The sequence below is a fragment of the Gallus gallus genome, chromosome 2 (assembly GCF_016699485.2).
Source record: "Gallus gallus isolate bGalGal1 chromosome 2, bGalGal1.mat.broiler.GRCg7b, whole genome shotgun sequence".
Classification (NCBI taxonomy): domain Eukaryota; kingdom Metazoa; phylum Chordata; class Aves; order Galliformes; family Phasianidae; genus Gallus; species Gallus gallus.
In genome coordinates this window covers 16,624,588-16,649,789 of record NC_052533.1, presented here as the reverse complement: position 1 = coordinate 16,649,789, position 25,202 = coordinate 16,624,588, and the positions used below count along the sequence as shown (strand labels likewise).

Sequence of the window (25,202 nt, the reverse complement as noted above, 5' to 3'; positions counted from 1 at the left end):
TTCATGTTCATATAAAGTTTTATTAAGAATTTTATTTGAAAAAAATAAGTTGTACAGTTGAGAATTAGAGAAGTTGTTACAAATAACTAAGAAGCTGCATACTTCTATTACTTCAATATTTCCTTCTGAATAATTTCAACTTCTTTTGAGCTTTGGGTTTTTTTCCTTGGAGGGACAAGGGTAGAGAAAGAGAAAAGGAGGAAAGAGGCAATGTCTGAAAAACAGTCCTTACTCATTTGCAATGTAGATAACTTTGTGCTTCTCAATTACATCTATGTCATGCTCCAGTTGCTTCATCTGTGATTCCAGCTTTCCTTTATACAGCTTCTTGGGTATAGTGTCTATTTCTACTGAAAGACACTGAAATTCACGATACACTTCCTCCCAGTTCTTTTTCAGCCCCTAGTGACATTACAAGAAAAGGAAACACATGAGAAAAATGTAATTCATAAAAATGATATGCACACAAATCACTTTACTTTTGTTAAAATTGCCTTTGATTAAGTGCTGCTACAATGTTAAAACAATATAAATACATGGGTAAAATTTAATAATCTTAAATAATTGGACAAAATTAATTAAATGTGTAAAAGCCAAGACAGCTGCAACAGAAATAATTTTGGTTCATTTTGATGTAATATAAAGAATGGTTTTCAAAAAAACCTTTGTGCTTTGGAGAGAAAAATTTAGTCTTTAAGAGGCAAGAACCAAGAAATAATACAAGTGAATGGAGGAGGAACTACAAAAATACTAAGTTGAAGTGAATCAGTGTGATCAACACAGTGATCAACAGTGAACTCCACAGCCTATCAGAAACTCAAGGAACACTACATTTCATTTCCAATCCTCAGCATCTTCAAGAAAAACGGCACCAAGTTAATAGATTGACTCTTCCTTATTCTATGTAAGAGACCTCTTAGACTGTCAATCTACAGGCAGTTAACACCGACTGCTTGATTGTATCTAATTCCGGTATGCTTACTGAGGAACCATTAGGATTCAGAAAAACTGCCTCAAAGCTCATCACTCAGTTGACTGCTTTTTTTTAAAAAGGCAACAGGAATTATTTTACAAACTTCACTACAGAAACCACTTCCCCCATAAACGGCAACCTGGCTGCTGCAGATACCTCTACATAACACATGGTGCAACTGACCTTAAGAAATCACAAGAATACCAATATTTGAAACTCAAGCCCAAATTCAATGGAAGTCTCACTCAGTTTATACCACCAGCTGCATCATTTCCAGTAACGGAGACCCTCCTAGCTAAAAAATCATTTCAACAGATAACCCGATTTCATGGCACACTGTGATTTCCAAATTCATGTCCTTCTTCTCCACTATTATTGTTCATCTTTTCTACCCTATTGGCTAACTTGATTATTGCCTCACTGAAGTTACATTTAGAAGAATTCCTCTTAGTCCTAGCTTTGAAGATTGTTGCTTCAATTTCAGAGTTCAAGGATTCTCATGCCTATAAAATTGTCTGATTTGGTCCACTGTATGAACAGATGCAACAGAAAAAAAATGACCTCTTCTTGCAAATGTTGAGTAAGCAAAACACACGTTTTAATATGGACTAATATATTATTGATCCAAAGTAGTGTATTTGTTGCACAGAAATTCATAGTTTTTTGTATATTCCTATTCAGCATCTTCTGCTGCCCATAAAGGTTCTTCCAACAATCTTCATATACGGATATCTACACAAATTTAAAAGCTCTATCTCAGCACATGCAACTAAGAGCAACACACAAGCCTACTTATTTACTGTCATATAATGCTACTTGTCTTTGTAATCCAAGGCTGTAAAATACTTAAATGAAGTTCAGAATCGACCAGGCATAAGGTACTATTTACAAACAGACAGTCATGAAAATAAATAGTTTTTCTGAAATTTTTAAAGAAGAGTCACTAATAACCTACTTCTTTAGTAATTCTACTTTTTTTTTTACATTAGTGAAAACTGGTTTGGAAATCACTGAAAACACCTTAGAACATCCACTCATCAAAACTTATTCTATCCTTGCAGAGTAGAGAGATAAGAAGCAGATCATCATTCCCTCTATAAAAATCTCCCTCCCAGTTCCTTCAATAGCAATGCAATATGCTGACCACTATTGCTCTGGGCTAGATCACAAACTGAATACCTCACTCTATGTAAGGAATACTAATACACGCTGGATCAGTGAGAAATATGTACTGCATTTATCAGCATTTATTTTATTCTCAAAAATCCTACCCAAAGTAAGCATAATGGAGAGAGAGTTCAAAAACGTTGGGGCAAATTATTTCCATCTATTTTTGTAAATTCATGAGCCTTGATTTTGTTCTCAGACATCTATTGCCACGTATTCTTTCAAATCAGAGAACGTACTCGTGTTCAATAGCTATGTCGATTATTTTAAAAGACAGGACTTCCCACACGTCCACAGCTGAGCTCTGGGTAGGAGTCACATACTCTGGGAATGCAAATCCTTCTGACAATAGAACTGTATAAGTAATCTGACCCATGGATGAGCAAACATTTTTGAAAAATTTAGAAGAAACTACTGAGTTAACAAAAATAATCTTTTATTTTTTAATTGAAAAAGATTTCTGCTCAATGTTGTATTTGAAAAATACAGTATATAATCAAACAAAATCAGACTTGTGAGCAGCAAAACTCACTCACATGCCTCCTGTCATATATATTTTTGCTGCACCGTTCATTAGCTGCATCATCAGCTTGTCTCATACCACCTGCCATCTTCATCTTCAACCTTGCTGTTATATTTTTTATATTGCTATCAGTGCAATACTCTCACTTCTCTCCCATACTCCTCCCTAGGCATCTACTGCCTGTTGCATAAAAGACACCACTGCGGCTACTATTTTGGATTTTGCTAGTTAATCAATTAATCTCTGTAAGTGAGTTAGATGTTCATCAGTCTACTCATTTGCTTCAGACGGACAGACTAAAAAAGATATCACAGTAACATAAGCCTAATTTTCATGGGAAGTTTGGCTAAAAAGTAGTCATGATAAATATCAGTTCAAGAACTGGACATAATTTTTTAAATGTTTCTTTCTGCTTTTTCTCTTCTTTTCTACTTCTCTACTTCTTTTTATGGTATTATTTCATTTTAAAAAGACTTGTGCACTAAAAACTTTCTGAAAGGCAGTATCCTAGACAGTCTGACAAACAGAATTTTCCAGTCATAGTTCTACAAATACATCACAGTTTAGTGCTATTCTCTGTTTTTGCTACATTCAAAGCATGACCTTACGTTCTAGCCCATGAAGTCACAAGATGCAGACAGAAACTACCAATAAGTTTAACAATGATATTGTACATCAGAAAAAAAAAAAACTCTGCTATAAAAAAAACCCCACACCTGTTTGTTTGGTTTTTTTATGACTCACAAGTAGAGAGTCAAAACTGTCTCCAGATCCACATGTGTCATTTTTTGCATTTCTTTGAAGCAAAAAAATTTCGCTGAAATTCCAAGTCATTGAAGAGGTAATGAATCTAACTGAATTGAAAACTGTGGATAGATCAGCTCCCTTCAGCTTAATTTACAACTGTTCTATAGCTCCATCTAGTGAAAAAGTAGGCAATAATTTGCTTTGCTTAAAAATCTAGTACACTTTTACCATTTACATGGACTTATCTTGCCTTATTCATCTTATGCACATATTACTAATTACACTAAATCAAAATATGCACCTGCAGAAGACATTCCCTTTCTTCATCAGATAGCTGTTTCATGGCCTTTTTCTTGAGATACTCCAAAACACTGTTTTCATATTCTTCCTGAGCTTTCTTCGTTTCTTCACTTCTCTGGGTTACATATTTTGGTGTAACACCATAATCCTGTAAGGGCAAGGAAAAAGTGTCTTAATATGTTTTTAAGAAGAAAACAATTACATATCTGTCACATATAGTACAACACATTTAGACAATTTGAAAAGGAATTTTGTGCCACTGAAGAACAGACTCTTACATCACTGTGTTCTTGGAAGTTTGAAATGTGAACCTCTTTGTAGTCTGATGAAAACATATAAACAATTTCCTTCTTTTTTTTTTTTTGTGATAAACTCAGAAGAGAATTCAGAAACCAAAACATTTATACAAACTGATGCTTGAGTCAAGAGTCTGAAATTTGTTAATGACAGCAGGCTATTTAAAATTTTCTTACATGGCTTCAAGTTCTACTGTCCACATTCCTTGGATACTGTCATTGAAAGGTCTTCCTGTATCCTGATTTCTGCTGAAACATTGCATGCTGAATATTTTGCACAATGTTAACTACAGAGGAATGACAGACTATCTCATAATGGCTATGGCAGATTTGTGTTTCTGAGAGGAAAAATCTTTTCTGAATATCCCAGATGCACTTGGGGAACACAGAGAATATACCTTCTTTCAACCAAATGCTAAATGATTCACAATTTTTTCAGTGTTGAGTACTACTCTTGATTATGTTAGCTGTGCAAAGGTTCTGCAAGGACTGTTGCTTCATTTTTCTGCATCTTCCCCGTCAAAAGCGATGTCACACGTCATGTCTCTTTTTGCATAACACTTGGCTATGGATGAACTGCTCCTGTCCTTCTCACATTCTCAGTCCCACTACCCTTACCTCTGTACCTGCCATACTGATCTGTGTTCCTTCATTAAACTGTAAACTTTTATTACCACACCTCAGTTAAAATACCTTTTAGAAGGTTAGCAGGGCTGTTGACTACAATGTCCTCACCCCACTTTGCTCATTATCTCTCCGCCAGCACCTGGGTAAGACTGTTGCATGAGCAGAAGCTGAAGAAACTGGCTCTATGTGTCCCTGTTAGATACTCCGTGAGTTCCCAATGCAACATACAACACGTCTGTTCTTGGTTTAGCAGCAACATTCTGCCAAATTTTTGCTGAGAGCATAAGCAAGTATCTTCAGAGCAAAGGCAAGGCAGTAGTACTCTACTGCCAGTGATTTCTCCTTGATCAATTTCATACACCTACCACAAGCAGCAGTGGTATCAAAACATCTCGAAAAACAATCTTAAACATTTAATAGGAGAATGAAATAGAGAATCTAAAATAGGCATCACTACTAGTACTTTCACTATAATTTAATAAAACTTACCTTTTTTTTAATATATTTTGGAACAAGTCCTGAAGTTTCAAGCAAGTATTTGTCTCCCTGTCTTCTATCAACATAAATATGTTGAGGCTTTTTAGGCAATCCTGTGATAGCAGCAACTGCATTTGTTTTTATAAAATTCTTTTTACTCTGAATTCCCATAACTGGGCGATCTGTCCTCCGTGGTACTGATAATGCAGGCAGTTTCTTACTCTCCTGTTCTTTTTTTCCTGTGAATTGAGCATGTAAACATTCTCGGCAATAAGCTTATAGAGCTTTGCAGTTTAAAAAGAGAAAAATTTTGCACAAAATTACAAAGAAGTATAAAGCAGCTGTGACTACACTAAAGGATTGACTGGGACTGTACTGTAAACTGAGAAAGTACTATAATGAAAACTAATATGCTCGTTGGGAATAATTGAAGCTTATGTAGCTTAGGAAATCCTATGTTGTTTTGTAGATAAGTTTTCTATACAACATGTCACTCAACACTTCTTAACTGTAGTGGTACAGGACTTACTTAAAATATAATGAAAACTGCTTTTACCAGAGGTGCTCACTGTCAGGACACTGAGCACACTAGTAGGCCCTGCTGGCCCTGACCAGCATCATTTAGTGCACCTCATTTCAGCCCAGCCCTAGGCTGTCAGTCCCTAGCTCATCTAGCTCTCAGGTGTGCCTGCCCTAAGACTCCTCCAGAAGTGCCATGTGGAACCAGTGGATGGACCTGGCCTGCTACCCTGTCTTGCCTGATGATCACTAGGCCACTGACAAGGCTCATTTTCGTCACTGCCCTGCTCTGCATTCACACTTCTGCTGAGCTGGACCTGCTCCTGTTGGTGAGGTCATTTTTAGGTCACCCTTAATTCCTGGCCTCCCTTAAGGAGTGGCCCTGCTCCTGCTCTTCCATAATATTGCTTCTTACCATCTTGCAATGCAGGAACCCTTCCTTTTTGGTGTAATCTCTCCAACATACCAACAGAAAGTTGGTAGTCTCTGGAGCACTGCCAATTCAGTTGAGTGATGAAAGAAAACTCATTTCCCACCATATTTCCCAACAGACAGAACTCCAACTTAGGGTTATTAATATGTAAGAGTACATTCCTACAACAGCTGGCTTCCTGATGCTGACCCCATGAACCAGTGCTTTTCTGAGTTTGTTTTGAAAGCTTGCCGTAATTTAGTACTGTAGAACACAGACTTAAATCTGTTTCTCTAAGGACATCATTTTGGAAAAAGGATCTCTGAAGCTTCTCAGTGAGTACTTGCTCACCCTTACCTGCATAACACTTGTGCACATGTGATGTTTTGGGAGCCCCCACTTCCTCTGTGGCCAGTAACATAGTTCGGTTAAAACAAATGCCAGAAACCAGTAATACAACCAGATGCAGTGGAAGATTAGGAAACATACCTTTTTAAAGGCATTACTTACTGAGTAATCAAACTTTCTAAGAGTGACATTATCCTAGAGTTTAGGGAAAAAAATAAATTCAATCTTTCTGCTTTGATTTTGCAATCTACTTTTTAACTAGATAGATCAAACCCAATTTTCAAGATGGCATAGGAATCATAAAAAAAAATGCCATAATCCCACACAGACAGATGATAAATGGTTAAGTTCCAAATGATCAAAGTGCCATGCATTAAAAAGAAGTCGCTAAGCAACGTAAGTTTTCTGAGGTAGGTATGAAACTCCATTCAACAAAAGTATAAGATTTTTCTGAGTTAAAGATGTAGCTTGTTCTCAAGATCTGTTAGGATCTAATCACAGCAGTGAGATTACTGTTCTGAATAGTAGCTATGATGTGTCATAGTCATTCTGAGGCTACAGTACATCAACTCTAAATGCAAACACACCAATATGTGTTGTTTTTAATGAAGTCTTGAATTAGCAAGTTGAAATAAAAATATTATAAGCTGCTCTTATGAAGAAAATAGAGCAGAGTGCTGAATGCCAAAACATAGCCAGTTTGTAGTAGTTAACAGAAATTTTGCAATACTTAAAAGTACTTAATAGGAACATTACGGACTGCTCCAAGTTATTGGTGAATCAATATTCTTATGCTCATCTAAAACATGAGTGCAGCAATTTAACAAGTTCCTGAGCTTGAAAGCATTAATGCTCAGATGCCATGAAGCATTACATTCCAGTATACTGAATGTTGTTCAGCTTCCCTGAAAAAGAGATGATCTTTTGTAAAAACCACCTAGGATACCTATAGGACCTCAGGGACCAAAACCTACCTTAAGGTTCTGATAATGCATATTGCCTGAGGCATTAAATCTCCAAAGGCTCCTGTCATGGCCTGTATTTTCAGTGCTAAAGTCATTTGCATGTACCACACCTATTTTGGTGCTGACCCACATTTCTCTTAGATGGCATTTTTTTTAATATGGTACTTTAAGCTCTTCTGTTTTTTTTGTTTGTTTGTTTGTTTTTGCTTTTTAAATTCTTATTCTCCAAACCATTTCAAGCTAAAACTTTATAATTCAACTACAAATTCTGACAGCAATGTACTTACTACTCCAGCAGTACTGAAGTCATTGCAGCATTGCAGAACAGGCCATCAAGCTGAACATATGTTCAGCTTCTTACACCCAGAACTACTTATACATGGAATTATGAATTGTGCCTGAAGGTAGGGTGGTGGAAAATCTGGCTCTTTACAATAACATATTCCAGTTTTCTTATTACTGTGATACGCAGCTCTCCAAAAAAAGTTCTACACTTTGGACAATGTCAGTGAATTTAATGCCGCAGGATTAAGAGCCAACAGCGAATACTGAAAAACTGTATGCTGGGGACAATCAAGACAAACATATATTTACCTAAATAACTTCAAGCATTATAAACAATTAGTTCACTTTTAATATGCTTGCTAATATTATATAGTTGAATATTAAAGATCAGTTGCAGGAAAGAATGATGTACAAATCTAAATTATGTAACTGCAAACTGAGATATCAGGAGGACAGACCTGTCCTCTGTCAACACATCTTCAACCTTTAAATGGCTGCTGAGAAACAACACCCTGCCTTTCATAGAATCGTAGAATCACAAGGTTGGAAAGGACCTACAAGATCATCTAGTCCAACCACCCTCCCTTGCTACCACAAGCCACTAAACCATATCTCGTAGCTTCCAGACACCTCCTGAACACTGCCAGGGACAGTGACTGTACCACCTCCCTGGGCAGGCCATTCCAGTGCCTGACCACCCTATGAGAGAAAAAGTTTTCCTTTATGTCTAACCTAAACCTCCTCTGGTACAACTTGTGGCCATTTCCTCGGGTCCTGTTTGCTGCCTGGGAGAAGAGGCCAAACCCCTCCTCAGCATAACCTCCCTTCAGGAAGTTGTAGAGTGCAATGAGGTCTCCCCGGAGCCTTCTCTTCTCCAGACTGAACCATGTGATCAGTGCACACACTTACTTGCTGGTAACGTGGGTTCCTTCGAGTGTTTCTTCAGAAAGTTTTTTGGAGATGGCACCGCAACCTTTGCTGGCCCCATAGTTTTCCACTGTGCTTTACTTTGCTCTATTTCAAGTTTCACAGACGGCCTAAATGTTGATATATACCTTTGATGTTAAAAAACAGGCATGAAGAAATTAAAGGTCAGAAAAGGTCACAACAAATGACCGTGCTGTTTCGTCTTGTGTCTTCCCAAAGGCCATCACTCCCATAACCTCCCCGCTAAACTTCAGCGCTGCCTCACGCTGACAACCCATACCCGCAGCCTTTAGCGCCTCGCCAGAACCAGCCACAGTGCCGGCAAGCAGCGCTTTACATCCCCACGTACCTCGGGGGTTTGACGGGCTTCTCCTCCAGCCGCGGCAGGAGGTTATACACGCTCTCCTGGGCCGCCATCCTCCGCCCGCTTCCGCCTCCCACCCGCCGCCTCAGGCTGCAGCCGGGCCGACCACGGCCCGCGCGCTGTTGTCGCCGCCGTCACCAAGGAAACGCGTTGCTAGGCAACAGCACCACGAGAGGCGGGGCTCCGCCACCTCTTCCGCCCCTTCTTTGGCGGGAGGCGACCGCCGGGCGGACGTAATGCATCGCGCGGCTGCGCAAGCGCGTTTGGCGGAGCTGAAGCCGGCACGGCCACGCGTGCGCCAGAGCTGCGGGCGGGCGGGCGGTGAGGGGCAGCAGGTGGCCGCGCGTGCGCAGTGCGGGCGGTGGAGGCGAGGCTGTGGGCGCGTGGGGTGCGTGCGGTACCTGAGGGCCCCGCCCCCGCTTCGCCGGTACGTGGGCGCTGAGGGGCGCCTGTGGGGAGTAGGGCTGGGCCGCGACGGGTCGAGCCGCGGGGGCTGGGCGGGGCGGGACGGGGCAGGGCACGGTTGGGCAAGGCAAAGCAAAGCAAAGCAAGGCAAATGTTTTGCCGCCGCTACTCCCGAGGGTTGTTGGGGTCCACGGCTGCATTGGCTGAGGAATGGGAGGGGGTGGTGGTGAGGTGCTGCCAGGCTGGTTTCACGGTTTCCAGCTCAGCCGGTGTTTTGCGATCCGTCCGTTCCCAACCTCCTATCCGCGCTTCGGCACCTTCGAGGTGTCGGTTTGGCCGCGCGCTGCGGGGCGGCGCGTTCCCCAGCGGTCGGGCCGGGCACGTCGGGGCCGCGGCTCGGCGCTGCGCGCTCCCTCGGCGGTGCCCTGCGGCTGTGCGGCACGCGGCGGCTGCTCTGCTGTGTTCCGAGCCGAGGTCGGATCGGGGCTTCCTTTTTTTGTGTTTGTTCTGCTTTACAGATCTCACACGCTCGGAAATGAGCTGGACCCCTTCCTGCAGATGAGAAAGGCTCCTAGAGATATTTGACTGTCCACTGATGTTCTGGAAAGCTTTAGCACGTGGGAGCTGCCATGGCAGCTCAGATCTGTCCCCAGAACATTCCTGCTTCCTTCACTGTATGGTTTTGTCAGCACGTAGCTGCTGATATAGTTTGTAAGTGATCCTTCCCCTGCACCAGTTATGACTGGCGTGGTTGCTCATCTGCTGCTGCAGCCTGGCTTTTACACTTGGTAACTGAGAGGCTTTCTCACCCTCCTTTAAGGGTTTTGCAGAAACGAGGTGCAGAAATTGATTTCACATGGGTGCCTTCTTTTTTAAGTACCATCTCAGCATTTTGGGCTATTGGGTGATCATGGGAAGGTTGAAGTTGGTTTACTTTAAGTTTTTTTTTTCTCTACGCAAAAGTTCTGAGAAAAGTAAAAGGGGAGTTTTTTTGTGTATTGGAAGCTATGAAGTATGATAATTATTTGTCTTGACCTGTGTTGAGTTCTCCAACAGCTACAAACCACCGCTGGCTTGTTTGGTATCCGGATTTTAACCGTACTTTGTGTCTTTGCAGGCTTTGTGTCTACACTGGTAGCTACGGCCAGTTTTACCCCTACGGGCCAGCTATAACCCCTGTCATCATTAATGGTTGTTAAAATTGTGTACATCTGCAAGTGATACATAGGGGGCCTTCAGCCCTCCAAGCGGAGGGTTGACATGTATTGTCAGAACTTGATTTCATTGGAGGTACAAGTATAAGCTCTGCTTCAATACAACACCCTCTCACCCCCAAAGCCTGCTGGCACAGGTAGCTGTAGCGAAAGGTGGTTGGTTTGGTGCTCTTACTAGACTGGTAAACTCTGCTAGACATGGAGTCTGATTCATACCATTTTAGCAGTAAAGCTTTGCCACTGGAATAAAAATGATTTTTAAAAGAACAGCTCAGTAGTTGCAAGCTTCTTTTTACTACGTATACTTCATATGGGTGCAAGGTTGGGTGAAATTGAGATAGATTAAACTGAGCAGCTCAATAAAATTCCCTGCACATTCTTGCATCAGATTTACTGTCTTGGTTTCAAGCAATCTCACAGACTACTTGTAACCTTATGCAAATATGGCAAGTATGTAATCAGAGAAGTCTGTGTCTAGTTCCTTCCTTGCCTACAGCACTAATTTTTGGGGCTTTTATGTTCCTGTGTCCTAGATTCATAAAGCAGTCCGGATGTTCTGTCCTGCAGCTGTATTGTGTACTGAGTGCACCCCAAAACGCTTCTGTAGTGCAACTAGAGGTGTAGACAGGTCACTATGCTTGGCATGATTTGTATGCCCGTTGTTCCTAAGTAAGGTTTGAAATTATTCTTATGCTCAAGAAATAAAATCACTAAAATAGTATTTTTTTTTTTTTTTTTTTTTTGTATCTTGAACATATTCCTATTTGGAAGCTTAAGTATCACTTTCTGGCCCTGTTAGCTTTGTATGTGTATATTCACTGCAGAGCATTATCATTACAGACAGCTTTATAATGACACTTAATATTACAAATACTCTTCACATATTCTTTTTTCCTTTTAAATGGCTGTTGCAAAAAACTTTGTTGCACCTGCACATTCCCTTATACTTTACAAGGATTAGAAAAAACTGTGCAGTGTGAAGTGCCCATCTTTACACTGATTTATACCTTACTTATGTACTTACAGCATGCTTATTATGTCACAATACAGGCTGCAGACACCGAATATATTGATATTTAGGGCACTTATATGCAAGTTTATCTCTCCATACAGAAGTAAGCAAAGGGAAGGATTTGAATAATTGGAAACATTTTGATTTTGAAACACATAGAAATAGTTTGGTAAAGAAAGCAGAGCATGAAAGACAGATGTAGGAACACAGAGCAGAATCTAGAGTGAGGAGCATCTGAAAGTGAAGATTTCTGTGGTTTCCTCTGAGAAAACTTGAGCCTCCATGTCATTTTTGAAGTTGGAGTGACCTGTGTCTCAAGGATCATTCCATACTGTATTCTGATGAGGAAGGCCAGGGTCTTAAAGGGCTCCTGTGGTAACTGTGAACATGGTTTAACCGTTGGTAGGTCACTGGAAGGTGTTACAGTTCATTTGGTTCTCACCAGTCTTCTGCAACTCTAAGTCAACTTCTGTCCTCTGTGGTGGTAAAGCTCTGTTGGTTTCAAAACTGTCTAGAGAAAAGGCTCTGTGAAAGATTTGGTGGCTTACTTTAAAGCGAGTTCCTGTATTTGTTCTATTGAGTCTGTTGTGACTAACACGGGGAAACACTCTGTCACTAAAAAATATTTTTCTGGTCAGAGTAGCTGACAAAACAAACCAATACTGTTGCAGTGTGTTGCAACCACCCCATACAGCTGCTTGATGGAATGCTAGCAGCTAGATTGAGTCTTTGAAATATAGTTATAAGAAATAGCTGATTGCAGTTTTGGTTATGTGTTACAGTGCCAGGAAGGTAGGAAAAAGAAGTGCCACTTGCAGTTTTGTCAGCCATCTCTGTCCTGCATGTTGTAACAGCTAAAAGAAATCTTAAAAAAAAAAAAATGCTGATTGTACATATATTGCATGTTTGTTTTTTTAATTTTAATTTAAAGAACTGATGAGTGGTCATATAGTTGAATTTTTGCATCTGAAGTTATATCAATTTCCTAAGGGAAATTCTGTGTTGTTTTTCTTCAAACATTTTCAGTCATGAGCAGTGAAGAAATAATAATAACAACGTGATGCTTGTTTGCCTATCTAAAATGAAAAATGACTCTATTGGGACTTTCTGTGCAAATTAGTGCTGATTTTCTCCCCCAGCCTCCCTGCTTTATTGAGATTCATAGGAGTCCTTCACCCTGTGGCCTTAAGCATAACAAACAAATCATGGTTTGCAACTCTGGTCATGTTGGCAGTGATTTCTCTAAGCAAACAAAAAAACACATTGAGGGTGTCTTGTTTAATCTGTGTTGAGAATGCTGTTTTCCTACTGAATCTTTAATTCACTTTTGGGAGTGGAGTGTTTTCATGATGTTGTCTTTCTCTCGCTTTACACAAACTGCATCCAATACAATTCCGTTGTAGGAGCTCTTCACAAATCGCTTGCTCTTTCGTTCCATCAGAAGAGAGCTGGATGCAACTCTGCCATCCTTGCTGTTGCACAAGTCTGTGAGTTCTTGTTGTGTGTAAGTGGGTATTGCATTTGGTGTTTTTTAGGAAAAAAAAATAAAAAATTAAAGGTGTCTTGGAATTGGGGAACATACAGACTTCAGTATTGTAATTACATGGAGGTAGTTTAGTTATCCTTGATTGTTTATGAATTTTTACTTTTAAGTAAGTCTATTAGATAAAAATTAATTGAATTTTAATTCCTATTGACAATATTATATGCAAATATAGTGTTGGGCCTGGGTATCCTTATTTAACCTGAGGGCAAGGACTGCTTGAAGTTGGGTTTGTCAGTGAAACCGAGTTGGAGCTTTGTAGTAGAGTGAATGGGTGATCTTATTTTGAAAAATACATACCTCCTATCACTGACAGAGTCATATCTAGATGTGTGTTTTGTTGTTCTTCTCAATTTTATATCCTTTAGGGTTTGTTTTTTTTTTTAAGATGTTTATTGAAGAACTAATTGCTGTTTTTTTTCTTTTTGAAGCAGTTAAGTGGGTTGACAAGGTGGCTTGAAAAAAAAAAAAAACAGTGGACGAAGATGTTTCACATTGTTCAGTATCGACCTTTGAGACTGATAACCCAAAACAGTCTTTCTAAAATTTGTTTAAAACTGATGTTTTCAAGACTGGTGACATTTGAATGGATACCGAAGTCATGGTTCTCGAGCCATTCTCTTGTTGGAAACAAAAATATTATCCTGATGGGACCTCCAGGTGCTGGGAAAACAACAGTTGGGAGAATAGTAGGTCAGAAACTAGATTGCCCTGTCATTGATATAGATGATGATGTCCTTGAAACAACCTGGAATATGAGTGTGTCAGAAAAACTGCAGGATGTTGGTAATGAGCAATTTTTAGAGGAGGAAGGAAAAGCCCTTTTGAAGTTTTCAGCATCTGGAAGTGTAATTTCCCTTACTGGGTCCAATCCAATGCACACTGCTGGCATGCAGCATGTGAAGAGAAATGGTATAGTTGTATATCTTGATGTGCCCACAGTGGTCATTATGAGTCGGCTGAAGTCAATGAAAGTGGACCGCATTGTGGGCCAGGGCCCTGCTACTTCTCTCAAGGACATACTTCAGTTTAGGAAGCAGTTCTACAAAAGGTGGTATGATGTTCGTGTTCTTTGTGGGGGCAATATGGCAGCAGAGATTGTAGCAGAAAAGGTACTTGATGCTGTGAAGAGGTACCAAAACTCAGAAGTGGAAACTTATGTTTCAACTAGGAGTACACAAAAAAACTCTCACAAGTATTTCAGTGATGTTGTTGTTGAAGGCTTAGCCTCCGATGGAGGACTCTTTGTGCCTGAGAGAGGACTTCCAGAGTTTACTGCTGAAGAATGGCAAACCCTAATAGAAGCAACTTATGCTGAAAGGGCCCAGGTAATATTAGAGAGATGCATACATCCAGCTGATATTCCTGCTTCTAAACTGAGAGAAATTATTGGAACTGCATACGGAGAAAACTTTACTTGTTCTAAAATTGCCCCAGTTAGACATTTGACAGGCAATCAATTTCTCCTTGAGTTATTTCATGGACCAACGGCTTCATTTAAAGATTTTGCATTACAGATGATGCCACATATATTCGCATACTGCATTCCCAGGAGCTGCAATTACTTGGTTCTGGTAGCTACTTCTGGTGACACAGGGAGCGCTGTCCTAGATGGCTTCAGTCGTCTCCATGGCGCTGACAAACAGAGAATTGCTGTGTTGAGTTTTTTTCCTGAGGATGGAGTAAGCCCAATTCAAAAATCACAGATGATTGGTTGTCAGAAAGAGAATGCCTGGTCAGTAGGTGTCAAATCTGATTTTGATTTTTGCCAGACCGCTATGAAGAAAATCTTTACCAACTCTGATTATACTGGCTATCTTACAGTAGAGTATGGCACTGCTTTAGCAGCAGCAAACTCCATAAACTGGGCACGACTGCTTCCTCAGATAGTTTATCATGCCTCTGCATACCTCGATCTTGTTCATCAAGGTATTATTGCATTTGGAGACCCTGTAGATGTTTGCATTCCTACAGGGAACTTTGGCAACATATTAGCTGCCTTGTATGCTAAAATGATGGGAATCCCTATTAGAAAATGCATTTGTGCTTCCAATGAAAACAATGTTTTGACAGACTTTATAAGAACAGGTATTTATGATTTGAGGGGAAGAAAATTAGTTCCAACTTTTTCACCAGCAATAGATATTTTGAAGTCCTCCAATCTTGAGCGATACTTGCACCTGATTGCTGATGGTGATGGACAGCTGGTGACACAGCTATATGACCAGCTGGAAAATCAGGGCCATTTTCAGCTGCGGAAAGACCTACTTGAAAAGCTTCAGCAGGACTTGGTGGCTGGGTGGTGCTCTGAGGAGGACTGCCTCGCTGCCATTCACTCTGTCTACAGCACTACGGGATATATTCTGGATACACACACAGCTGTTGCGAAAGTAGTTGCAGATCGATTACAAGATAGAACTTGTCCAATTATTATTTCATCTACAGCTCATTATTCTAAGTTTGCACCTGCTATCTTGAGGGCCTTGAGGATTACAGAAATAAAACAAAACCCATTAAGTCAGCTTCACTTGCTGAGTTCTTACAGCCCTCTGCCTCCAGTCCACTGGGGCCTATTAGAGACACTGAAAAAGAATGAGAATGAGGGTCACCGGGTCTGCGCTGCTGATCTAAATATGTTGATGTCTTGTATAGAAACCTTAATTCAAAAACATTTTATGAAAGTTTTCTGAGCAGCCAGTCAGACATGTACTGTGTCATTTGTGGTACCTTAACAAGCTGCATGTCTTAATAAAGTCATGATTTATCCATAACATCCACAGTTGTATACTCAATTGTCAGATTTTCAGCAGTATTCTTAAGTAATGCGTGTGAGATTTCTAGTAGTGCTGGATGGTTCCGAATGGAGAGACTGGAAGCCTGGAGCATTCTTGCAGGCCACATATCTTAGGGGCAGCAGCAGTGCAGGCTTTCCTTGGCAGCGCTGTCTCCTTCACAAGCTGAAGCATTCTCCCCTGAAGGTGAGAGGTAATGAAGACTGACCTTCTTGAAGCTAATGGCTCTAGTTCTGTTGCAAGAATGATGTGACCTCCTGACCAGGGTGTGATTAGTTAAAGTTTAACTCACTTCACTTAGGACACCAAAACACAGTAAAATAGCGATGATGCTCAAATATTACTAGTGAAGTGTGATTTCACTATAAAGATTAAAGCATACGTATTCTGTTAATCCTTGAACCATGCTATTTTATGGTATGCTACTTTCTTGCATGATGTTCTTTTTATGTTTTGTGACGCCAATGTTTGTGCAAAACATCTGGTTATTTTGTTTTTCAGACATCTTTTTGTTTTCCTTCCAGATATTTTTCTGTGTAAGATGGAATCCTTGCTTTAATATTTTTAACTTCTGAGATACAGGTCATCCTCCAGTGTGCCAGTGGTCTTTCCTAGATCTTTTCTAGTTTAACTGTTCAACATTAGAATACTTCTTTAATGTTATTGACTAGTGTTAGCATCAGTCTTCCTAGGCAAGATCCAAACTTAAGTATTTATTTACATTTATTTATTGTATTCTATTTTTTTTCATAGAGTTAATGTAGCTTTCTTATTCCTTCTGTTGTCGTATATATATATTTTAGATTAATGTTCTCAACATTCTATTCAATTCATGCTTTGCATGAATTTCAACAAGGAAGCCTCTCAGAGGTCTTGGTATCTCATCAAGTAAAGTGGAGGATGAATTTCAGTGCCTGGCAAGTGCAATAGTGTCAGAGGTATTTGTTGTGCAACCTGAAGTAGATCTATGCTAGCAATCTGTCTTTGCTAATGACAGACTCTGTGCTTGTTGTTTTTTTAGTTGTTGTTGTTTTGTTTTTTAATAATAATAAAAAAAAAAAGTAGAGCATATTGCCTGAGGAGGTTGTGTTGTTGTGGGCAATCTTACTCTGCTAATTGTAGACTATATTTGGCAAGAGTAGGAAATATATCTACATTTCATGCTATGAGAAATACTAAGATAATGTGTTGCCAAGTTGTGAATGGCAGCCAGTTACCAGGTAAAGAGCTGAGAGTAGTCAGATGGGAGTACGTACAGCTATGGGAGGCTGCAGTCCTTAACGAAATTCAGAAAGAGAAAGGTATTGGCAAGAGAGGTGGTAATTGGTGACGTTTTTGCCTCTTTCAGAAGCAGCATCTCATATATATCAGGACTTGATCTCCTGCCAAAATATAGAGACAAAACAATGCTCGTAGAATCATGCCTTCCCTTCTGCTGTGTGTCTGCTTGTACTTTAGAGGTGCAGAAAACACTATTCAGCAAACTACTTGAAAGAAATCCTCCTTTTATGTAATGTTCCATTATAAACTGAAAGACCCAACATGATGAGCGTTCGCCACAGTGAATATGTTGTATAATAAAGTTATATGTAGCTGATAAAGGTGTGAGTGACAAAATAGCTTCCTGGGTGCTGCCATTTTTGGATGCCTTTCCGAGATCTGTCATGTTACTTTTTTTGTTCAGACCTCATTTCTTATTTCTGCAGTAACTTCAGAAAATCTTTTTCTAACATGAGAATGACCATACGATATATAATTTAAAGATGCTGTGTAAGTGTACTGCCAAAAAAGAAGCAATGTGTTGGTGATTAGTGTCCATCTACCTTGCAGTTGTGAATTTATCAGCTTGGTTCTTACCTGAGTCCCAAGTGAAACACTGCAATACATGAATTCTAAATGTTTAAAGTTAAAATAATAATAATAAAATGGTTTCCATTACTGGGGTGGGAATGGGTTTCAATGTACGGACTTGGGGAAATCCTGTACTACTTGTCTCCATAAAGCTTAGTGCTATGGCAGTTTTTCACATGCAGTTGCAATGCGTTCTTGAAGTACTTCCAAAGACAAGCTTGTTTTCATAGGAAGTACCTAAAAGAGAAAAGCTGAGGTTCTAAACAAGAAGGCTAGAAGCCTCTGACCTACCTGGAATTAACTGATTATTAGATAGTAAGAGTGAAGCAACATGTGTAACAAGATTTATTTTGGCATGACTCAATCAATCAATATTTCAAAGTTCATGGCTGTAGCTCAAGCTTGGTTTGAGGGGAATGTATTAGTAAAATTCCTATTTACAATGTTTGACATGGTATGAAAATATAAAGGGTTGATATGGTTGCACGAACTCTGTAAAAACTCAGCTGTACTTGAGGGTTTTTAATGTGAAGTTGAAGTACATAAAGGTAGTGATTAAAGAGCATGTAAAATATTAGTACATTTCTGAGAATGTCTTAATACAATACTTTCTCTATTACATTGTTTAGGAAATGTAATAACTGAACTTTGTCATACATGAAATGAACCAACTGTGTGCCGCATCTACTTCTGTGTTCTAGTAATGGGTACCATAAGACACTGCAGTAATGTCATGATCCAAATCAGTGTGGTGTTTGTACCTGGGTGCTGACACTACTGTGGAAGCTGCAGCGCACAGTCCTTTGTCTCAGTTTGATGTACTGGGCCTGAAGGAATGGGAGAGGACTTCCCTCTTCCACTGTGCTCACTGCAGAGAGTGGCCGAGGGGATGGAGGACAGGGAGGGAAGCAATTCTTATCTTTTCCCAGCCCAGCTTCTCTGAATGTCATTCGGCAAAATACTGTAGTTCAACAAACATTGTGCCACTGTGATTGCACTTTTTTCTCTTGCTGCCTGCTTCATGAGAGATTAAAAGGGCACCGACCATTGAGTGAGCACAGGTGCTGGTTTTTGTCTTTTTCGGACATTGCGTGACAACATCCCATGTGTATAATGTGTACTGTTAACTTCTTTAAGAAAAAATGATGCACCAATGATGCACAGAAGCACATGTACATTCTCATGGTCAGTAGAATTCTTAAAGCTATTTGGGATTAATGTACACATTTGCTCCTATTAGCTTAAAGATAAGATGTTGCAGTCTAAACAAATATAAGCCGGGTTTATGGAGAATGGTAGAAATGTGTATATATGCATATTCACAACTTTGTAATAGCATAGCTTTATTTAAGCTATTAGTTTCTGTTGGTTTGCTTTTATGAACACTAAAACTTCACGTAAAATCTTAAAGACAGGTGCAACAAGGAACAGTTTGTAATGCCAGTGTTTATTCTTCTTGTTATAAAAATAATAGAGCAGTAGAGTCAGTAGGTCAATAATAAGTCAATCAAGCAGTTTCAGTTGACTTCAAAAGAGAGTTCTGTTTTCTTAATGTCTTAGAATTTAAAAAGAACCGCTATTTGTGTTTTGAAGGTAATGGGATATGTAGGGGATGAAACTCGGAATGGAAGATTGTTGTTTTTCAGGAGATCAGCTTTGCTCTTTGAAGACTTCGAGAATGCACTTTGTTATTAAGATCATGTTTGGTATGCCTGAAGTATGCGTGTAGTTGTTTGTGTCCACTACATTTTTCTAAATAAATACTGCAGGATCCACACTATAGCATTTTCTTTGCAAATATATTCTTAAATCCCTACCAATTTGTGATGTCAAGGAAGTCCTCTGAAAGAGATGGTTTCAGAATTTGATGTTCTTTAATCTCATAAGATGTGCACCTTCATGTGTTTACATGAAAATTAGATATATGGAAATTGATCTACACAGAGGAAAATTCAGCAATTACTGTTCAAATCTGTGAATGCCACAAATTTTGAATCCTGAGGAGCCACTTAAACAGGATAAGATGAATTATTTGGCAGGGAGTAGTGACAAATCACAGAATCATAGAATGGCTTGGGTTGGAAAGGACTCCAAGGCTCATCAAGTTCCAACCCCGCTGCCACAGGCAGGGCCACCAACCTCCAGATCTGGCACTGGAGCAGGCTGCCCAGGGCCCCATCCAACCTGGCCTTGAACATCTCCAGAGATAGAGCATCCACAGCCTCTCTGGGCAGCCTGTTCCAGCGCCTCACCGCTCTCTCTAAAGAACTTCCCCTGATATCCAATCTTAACATTCCTTCCTTGAGCTTAAAACCATTCCCTTTTGTCCTATCACTGTATACCTGAGTAAAAAGTTGATTCCCCTCCTGTTTATAATCCCCTTTTAAGTACTGGAAGGCTGCAATGCACTCTCCTCGCAGCCTTCTCTTCACCAGACTGAACACACACACACTGAGCCTGTCCAAGCAGGGGAGGCGCTCCAGCCCTCTGATCAGCTCTGTGGCTCTCTTGACCTGCATTTCATCGTGGCCTGGAGTAGGTCTTAGTCCCTAAGAGCAAAGCTCTGAGGCAATCTTTTCCGAATAGACTATCATGCTGTAGGAAATACTCACTAGGAAAGTGCCTGGACACAGCAAGCCTGAGCTTTCATAACTGAACATGCATCTGTCAGCATGTCTTGTGCCCAAAATGCCAGGTGAGACCCTCAGGTTTCAAAATGGGAATGCTGTCAGGGAGTTAATATTGCTGTCTGTACTTCACTGTGATAGAAGTTTTTACAAGAGTGCTATGCCCAACTGCAATAACCACAGCTTTCAGTAAGGCTGCAGAACTGGACAGAGGAGTCGTAAGAGCAATGAAAGGATTTTTAAAAGCACTGTCATGAGTATCTTGGTAAGCAGGATCTGCTTAGTGTAGTGGAAGCATAGAAGAGTAAGCATTTAAGCAAAGGTTTGTTAATGAAGTAAAGGTCTCTTCAGTCAAACAGAGGAGTGCTTCAGTAACTGTGAATAGAGTTGGACACGTTGCAAGAGGTAAAAGGTTCACAGGATGGAAAAGGTTTCTCCAGGCTGCAAGTACTGCATGAATTTCTGAGAAGATGTGGTTTGATAGAGGACTAACTCAAGCAAGCCAAATCCATGTTAAGCAAGAGATCAATCTAAGAGATCACAGCAGTCCTTCTGAGCTGTCCCAGGAGTGGCCTGCATGGCAGCAGCAGTATGACCGATGTTTCATGGAGGCCTGGCTGAGCGTTAGAGGTTGCAAACTCATTTCATATCTCTGTTAGTGTTATCGGTATGCAGAACAAACTGTGCTATAAATGGGCTTCTGGATATGTTTAGCCTTGTGCTATCTGTCACTAGAGAATTGCAAATGGTCTACTAATGCACATCCTGACTTGACTTATGGCTATTAGGATACGGCTCATTAGTTTTAAATTTCATTATACTGTGCGTGTTGTGATGATTTGTGCAATACATACTTCTATTATGAAAATTGCACGAGCACAGCTAGCAGGGAATTGTCTATGAAAATGTCAGCTGTATTCAATGTGGCTATCGATTATTCATTTTTGTAAGCTTTTCTAAATCAGAGATCTCTTAAGGATTATTAGATGCTTTGGGACCCCTTCTTTCTGTTCTGTTTACTTGTCATTTCTCCATGCTTTTGTGAGCAATTTGTGATCCAACAGCCATTTTCAATTCATGTCCAGCTCACAGTAAGATCTGTATAAAACAAATTGGAACATCCAGTGCTTCAATCTTGTAGTTCTTCTTAACGTTCTGTATACCAACTGAAGAGATCCCATGAAGCTTAGAGAAAGTAGTGTTCAAATAGTTCTTCTTTAGAAGCGTTTTGAGAAAAATGCTTGAATTTTCTTACATTTCAAACTAATTCACTAAATTACATCTAAATAGGCAAGGCATGTAGTGCACTTTTTGCTAAGCGCATGTAGCAACCTTGTTCTATTTAAAATGCTAATAAATGCATACCATCTCCTAATGACGACTGTTCTCAGCATAGCTAATTAGCATTGTATACAGATGGGGAAGGAAAATCCATATTCACAGACGTTTTCATTCAGAATGGTTAATAGCAGGTGAATAATTTTTAATAGACTATACAGTTGGAAAGGTCATGTACGAATAACTCATTTCTGCATAAGTGGTGTTTTGCAATAAAAATGGAGAGATGTTTACCTGCAGTCGTTACATACAGCTTTTAACCACGAGATGGCATTCCTAACAGAAGTTTGTTAGGGAGAGCTTCTGGCAGCTACAGAAGGGCACCGAATGAAAGGCTGTCAGAAGTGTTTGTAATGTCATAGGAACCTTTTATGTTCTCCGTTTTAGAAAACCTTATTAATAGAAACTTGACTAAAACTCATTTAAGTAGGAAACTTCCATGTTCACTGATACATGGAATCCACGGGAGTATGTGATGGTTCTTGTCAGAGAAACACTGCATTAATTCATAGCTTCACATATTGTAAATCTTGAATCAATTTTGCTTTAATACAAGCAATTAAATAACAATTCTTTAATATTTAATTCAAGAACACAATACCACCATCTTCTGTGCAATACTCACTTGCTTATGTGTTAGACTGCCGTGTACAATGTGGGGTCTGTAGTGAGTTTTGGGATAAGGAAGAGCAGTATTCATGGGAAAAATGAATAGTATAAACAGTTTGTCTCGTAGCTTAGTATTGAAATGACCTTTTCAATTCAATTCAATATCTTTTCAAACGCCTGTCATTCAGGCTGATAACAGAGCCCACACAACCCTGCTTTCTTTCAGGCTTTGTGCCTTTTTCAGTTTCTTGTTATCTTAGCATGCTAAAAGCAAACACTTATTCCTTTTCCTTAAATGCAAGCATGAAAGGAGCAGAATGCAAGCTCCTAAACCAATGCAAATGCACTAGGTTTCACAAAGCATAGGGACATGCTTATTACACCACTTAACACTTCTTTTTCTACAGTTTAAGTCCTCATTTTACTGTGGTTATTTTCTGCTGACTGCAAGGTCAGACCTGAGCTGGGTACTGATTTGTATTTCCGTTCTAGCTACTGCCATGGGTGCTTTGGTTTGGTAAAAAGACATTACAGTGAGTTCATGCTTAAACTGGAATCCAATGCAATGTGGGGAATTTTTCTCAAGTCTATTTCAAGACAACAGAAACAGCTGTAATAGACTAAAATTATTTGTCTTGGTAGCATTTTGGTAGATAAACTTTTGTGGCCTTAGAATACCTTTTCTAATGCTTGTGTACATTTTCTGCTGATCCTTTTGCTCCGTGTGCCATCCCTGCTGATGTCTCAGCCCTTCTGCTTTGAGCTTTGACCATTTAATGCCACTGAGAGGACAGAGCAGTGGCTGCTGCGTTGCTGACACTGACGGCAGACTTTGCAGAGTGAGCAGGTACTGCTTTCACATTCGGCAGCTGTTCCTTCTGAGCGCGCTGTTATACCTCGATCCATCTCTCCATGGTGGCCATACAAAACAGAATACGGAATACACCAAAGGCAACTGTCAGTCAGAAAAAAAAAACCCTTTCAGAGTCAAAAGGGTGGTGGAACCTACCTGCTAGTAGGAGAATGAGGCGTGCAGACTGCAGCAGCACACTGCGTGAGCTCATCATATCTGATGTTGGCTGCCAGTGTCGTTGGAAGGGCCGAACATCTCCTGCTTGCTGCAAATCCTCAGCAAGTGTGGTGAAGTGAAAATGACTATTTCAAGGATGTGGAAAAGGCAATAGGAAGAAACTTATATATTGTAATTATGAAATCAATGTTAATGGGAAAGTAGATTATTTCTAATACCGATTTGTTGCCATTACCTTTCAAGCTAAATTACAGACTGAAGTTTCTTTTTAATAATTTGACATAGCGCTGAGTGGATGTGGGGAGGGCTCCACTGAGAAGCAGAATGTCCTACAGAGAAGGTTGTAAAAGAGAAAAATCAAAAATAGTAAGGAAAGCAACATTCCCTGCTCTCAGTGACTGAGGGAAGGGGCTTATCCTGAAGACAGTCAGTGGGTGGAAATACTGACAACTTCGCAAGTGGAACGGGGCAGTCGAACCAATGGCTCAGTGAGTAGGGAGTGATGGACACCACCAGTGGAAACCAGTGGTTCAGCTATTGCTGATATTGCCTCTGTAATGTCTCCTGATGTTCGGTCACATGAATGTGTGCTCCGCTTCCCAGAAATGAGGGGAAATAAATGCAAATGAGCTTGTCTTTTTGCCCAAAGATCTCTCCATTACATGACAGCCACTGTGAGTTCATGTGACCAAGCCCTTACGTGCAGCAGTGTCAGAAAGAGTGGCCATAATGCTGTCAAGTAATTGTGCTAATATTTCATGAAGGATCTGCAAATTGCTCTGCTAGTACAAAGCATGTCAGTGGCTAATTTGATGTGGTTTATTGTTTTTGAGAGGTTGATAATGAATGCTTGAATTGCATCTTATGCAACTGTTGTTGAATAAGCATTGCCTTGAATAAGTGTAAATTGGGAAAGGAAAATACGATATTGGGAATGGTAGCCACAAGCACTGTCACTTAGCATATGTAACGAGCATGCCCAGGGCACGCGAGAACAGTTACCAATAGAAGCTGTGTTTGTCTTGCAAATGATTGTATTGTTCTGAATGATTTATCATTTTGAATCACATTTTTTGATGAGAGATTTTGCTGGAATAAATACACTCCAAAAAAAGTGAGTTGCATATCTCCAGGAGATGGCCAGGATTGTGTACTGAGCAGAAGTTAAGTCTGTAAGGTTTCCCTGTGAGGTTTTTAAATAGGCAGTGTACAAAGGGTCGTTATGCAATGCGGGGATGTGCACCCACACGACAGTAACATCGGCTCTGTCCCTCTCCAATTTTCCTCACTCTCAGAAATATGCAGAAGGTTTGGGAAATTATCAGATGCTGTGATGTACTTCCAAACTGTGGTTTAAGCATTCCTACCACTGCATTTTATTTGTGATTAAAGCAGTGTGTTGAATTGTCTGAATTTACACTGGATGCTGAAAGGCAGCCCTCGTGTTCTTTTATAAAAAAGCAAAAAGCTGTTACATTTTTCAGCTGTTCAAATTAGCTTTCAAATCTGAATCTGTTTTCCTCCTGCCCTTTCATCACTGACGGTAAAGCTCTCACTTTTCTTATTCATTTATGTTGTGAAAGGAGATGGCCATAAGCACAGGTCCCTTCTCTCTCAAACATATCTGAACAGAAAACAGACACAATTATCTGCTGCATTACTTTTGCTGGAATTACTTTACTAAAGGTGATTTGAACCTAATATGCATCCAACCTCTTTTCCACAAGCAGAACGGCAGAGCTGAGCCAGACGATCTCAAGTGCCAAGCGACCTTCCCAGCGCTGTGCAGAACCACCAGCAAGGCTCGATGCAAACTACTTCACAGGCTACTAAGATCTCTAGTGCCCGGCA

General features: G+C 40.1%; 2 protein-coding genes across 22 annotated transcripts; one reads left to right on the top strand and one right to left on the bottom strand.

Annotated features, from left to right (window-relative positions):
• ENKUR (enkurin, TRPC channel interacting protein) lies at positions 1 to 9,069 on the bottom strand. Its single transcript, XM_418600.5, has 5 exons — positions 8,916 to 9,069; positions 8,549 to 8,694; positions 5,123 to 5,349; positions 3,712 to 3,858; positions 1 to 402 (listed from the first exon to the last, which is right to left on the bottom strand). Exons 1-5 carry the CDS (start codon positions 8,981 to 8,983, stop codon positions 229 to 231), a joined length of 762 nt encoding a protein of 253 aa, XP_418600.1. The 5' UTR covers positions 8,984 to 9,069; the 3' UTR covers positions 1 to 228.
• Positions 9,070 to 9,279: 210 nt separating this feature from the next.
• On the top strand, positions 9,280 to 19,527 carry THNSL1 (threonine synthase like 1). 21 transcript variants are annotated; one of them, XM_025148375.3, is made up of 5 exons: positions 9,280 to 9,357; positions 9,854 to 10,046; positions 10,453 to 10,631; positions 12,965 to 13,048; positions 13,536 to 19,527. In XM_025148375.3, exons 3-5 carry the CDS (start codon positions 10,596 to 10,598, stop codon positions 15,792 to 15,794), a joined length of 2,379 nt encoding a protein of 792 aa, XP_025004143.2. In that variant the 5' UTR covers positions 9,280 to 9,357; positions 9,854 to 10,046; positions 10,453 to 10,595; the 3' UTR covers positions 15,795 to 19,527. The 21 variants fall into 21 exon arrangements, 20 of the variants coding, with proteins under 20 accessions (XP_025004143.2, XP_046794195.1, XP_046794194.1 ...); XM_046938239.1 differs by lacking the exon at positions 9,854 to 10,046 and having other exon boundaries at positions 13,539 to 19,527; XM_046938238.1 differs by lacking the exon at positions 9,854 to 10,046.
• Positions 19,528 to 25,202: the final 5,675 nt, after the last annotated feature.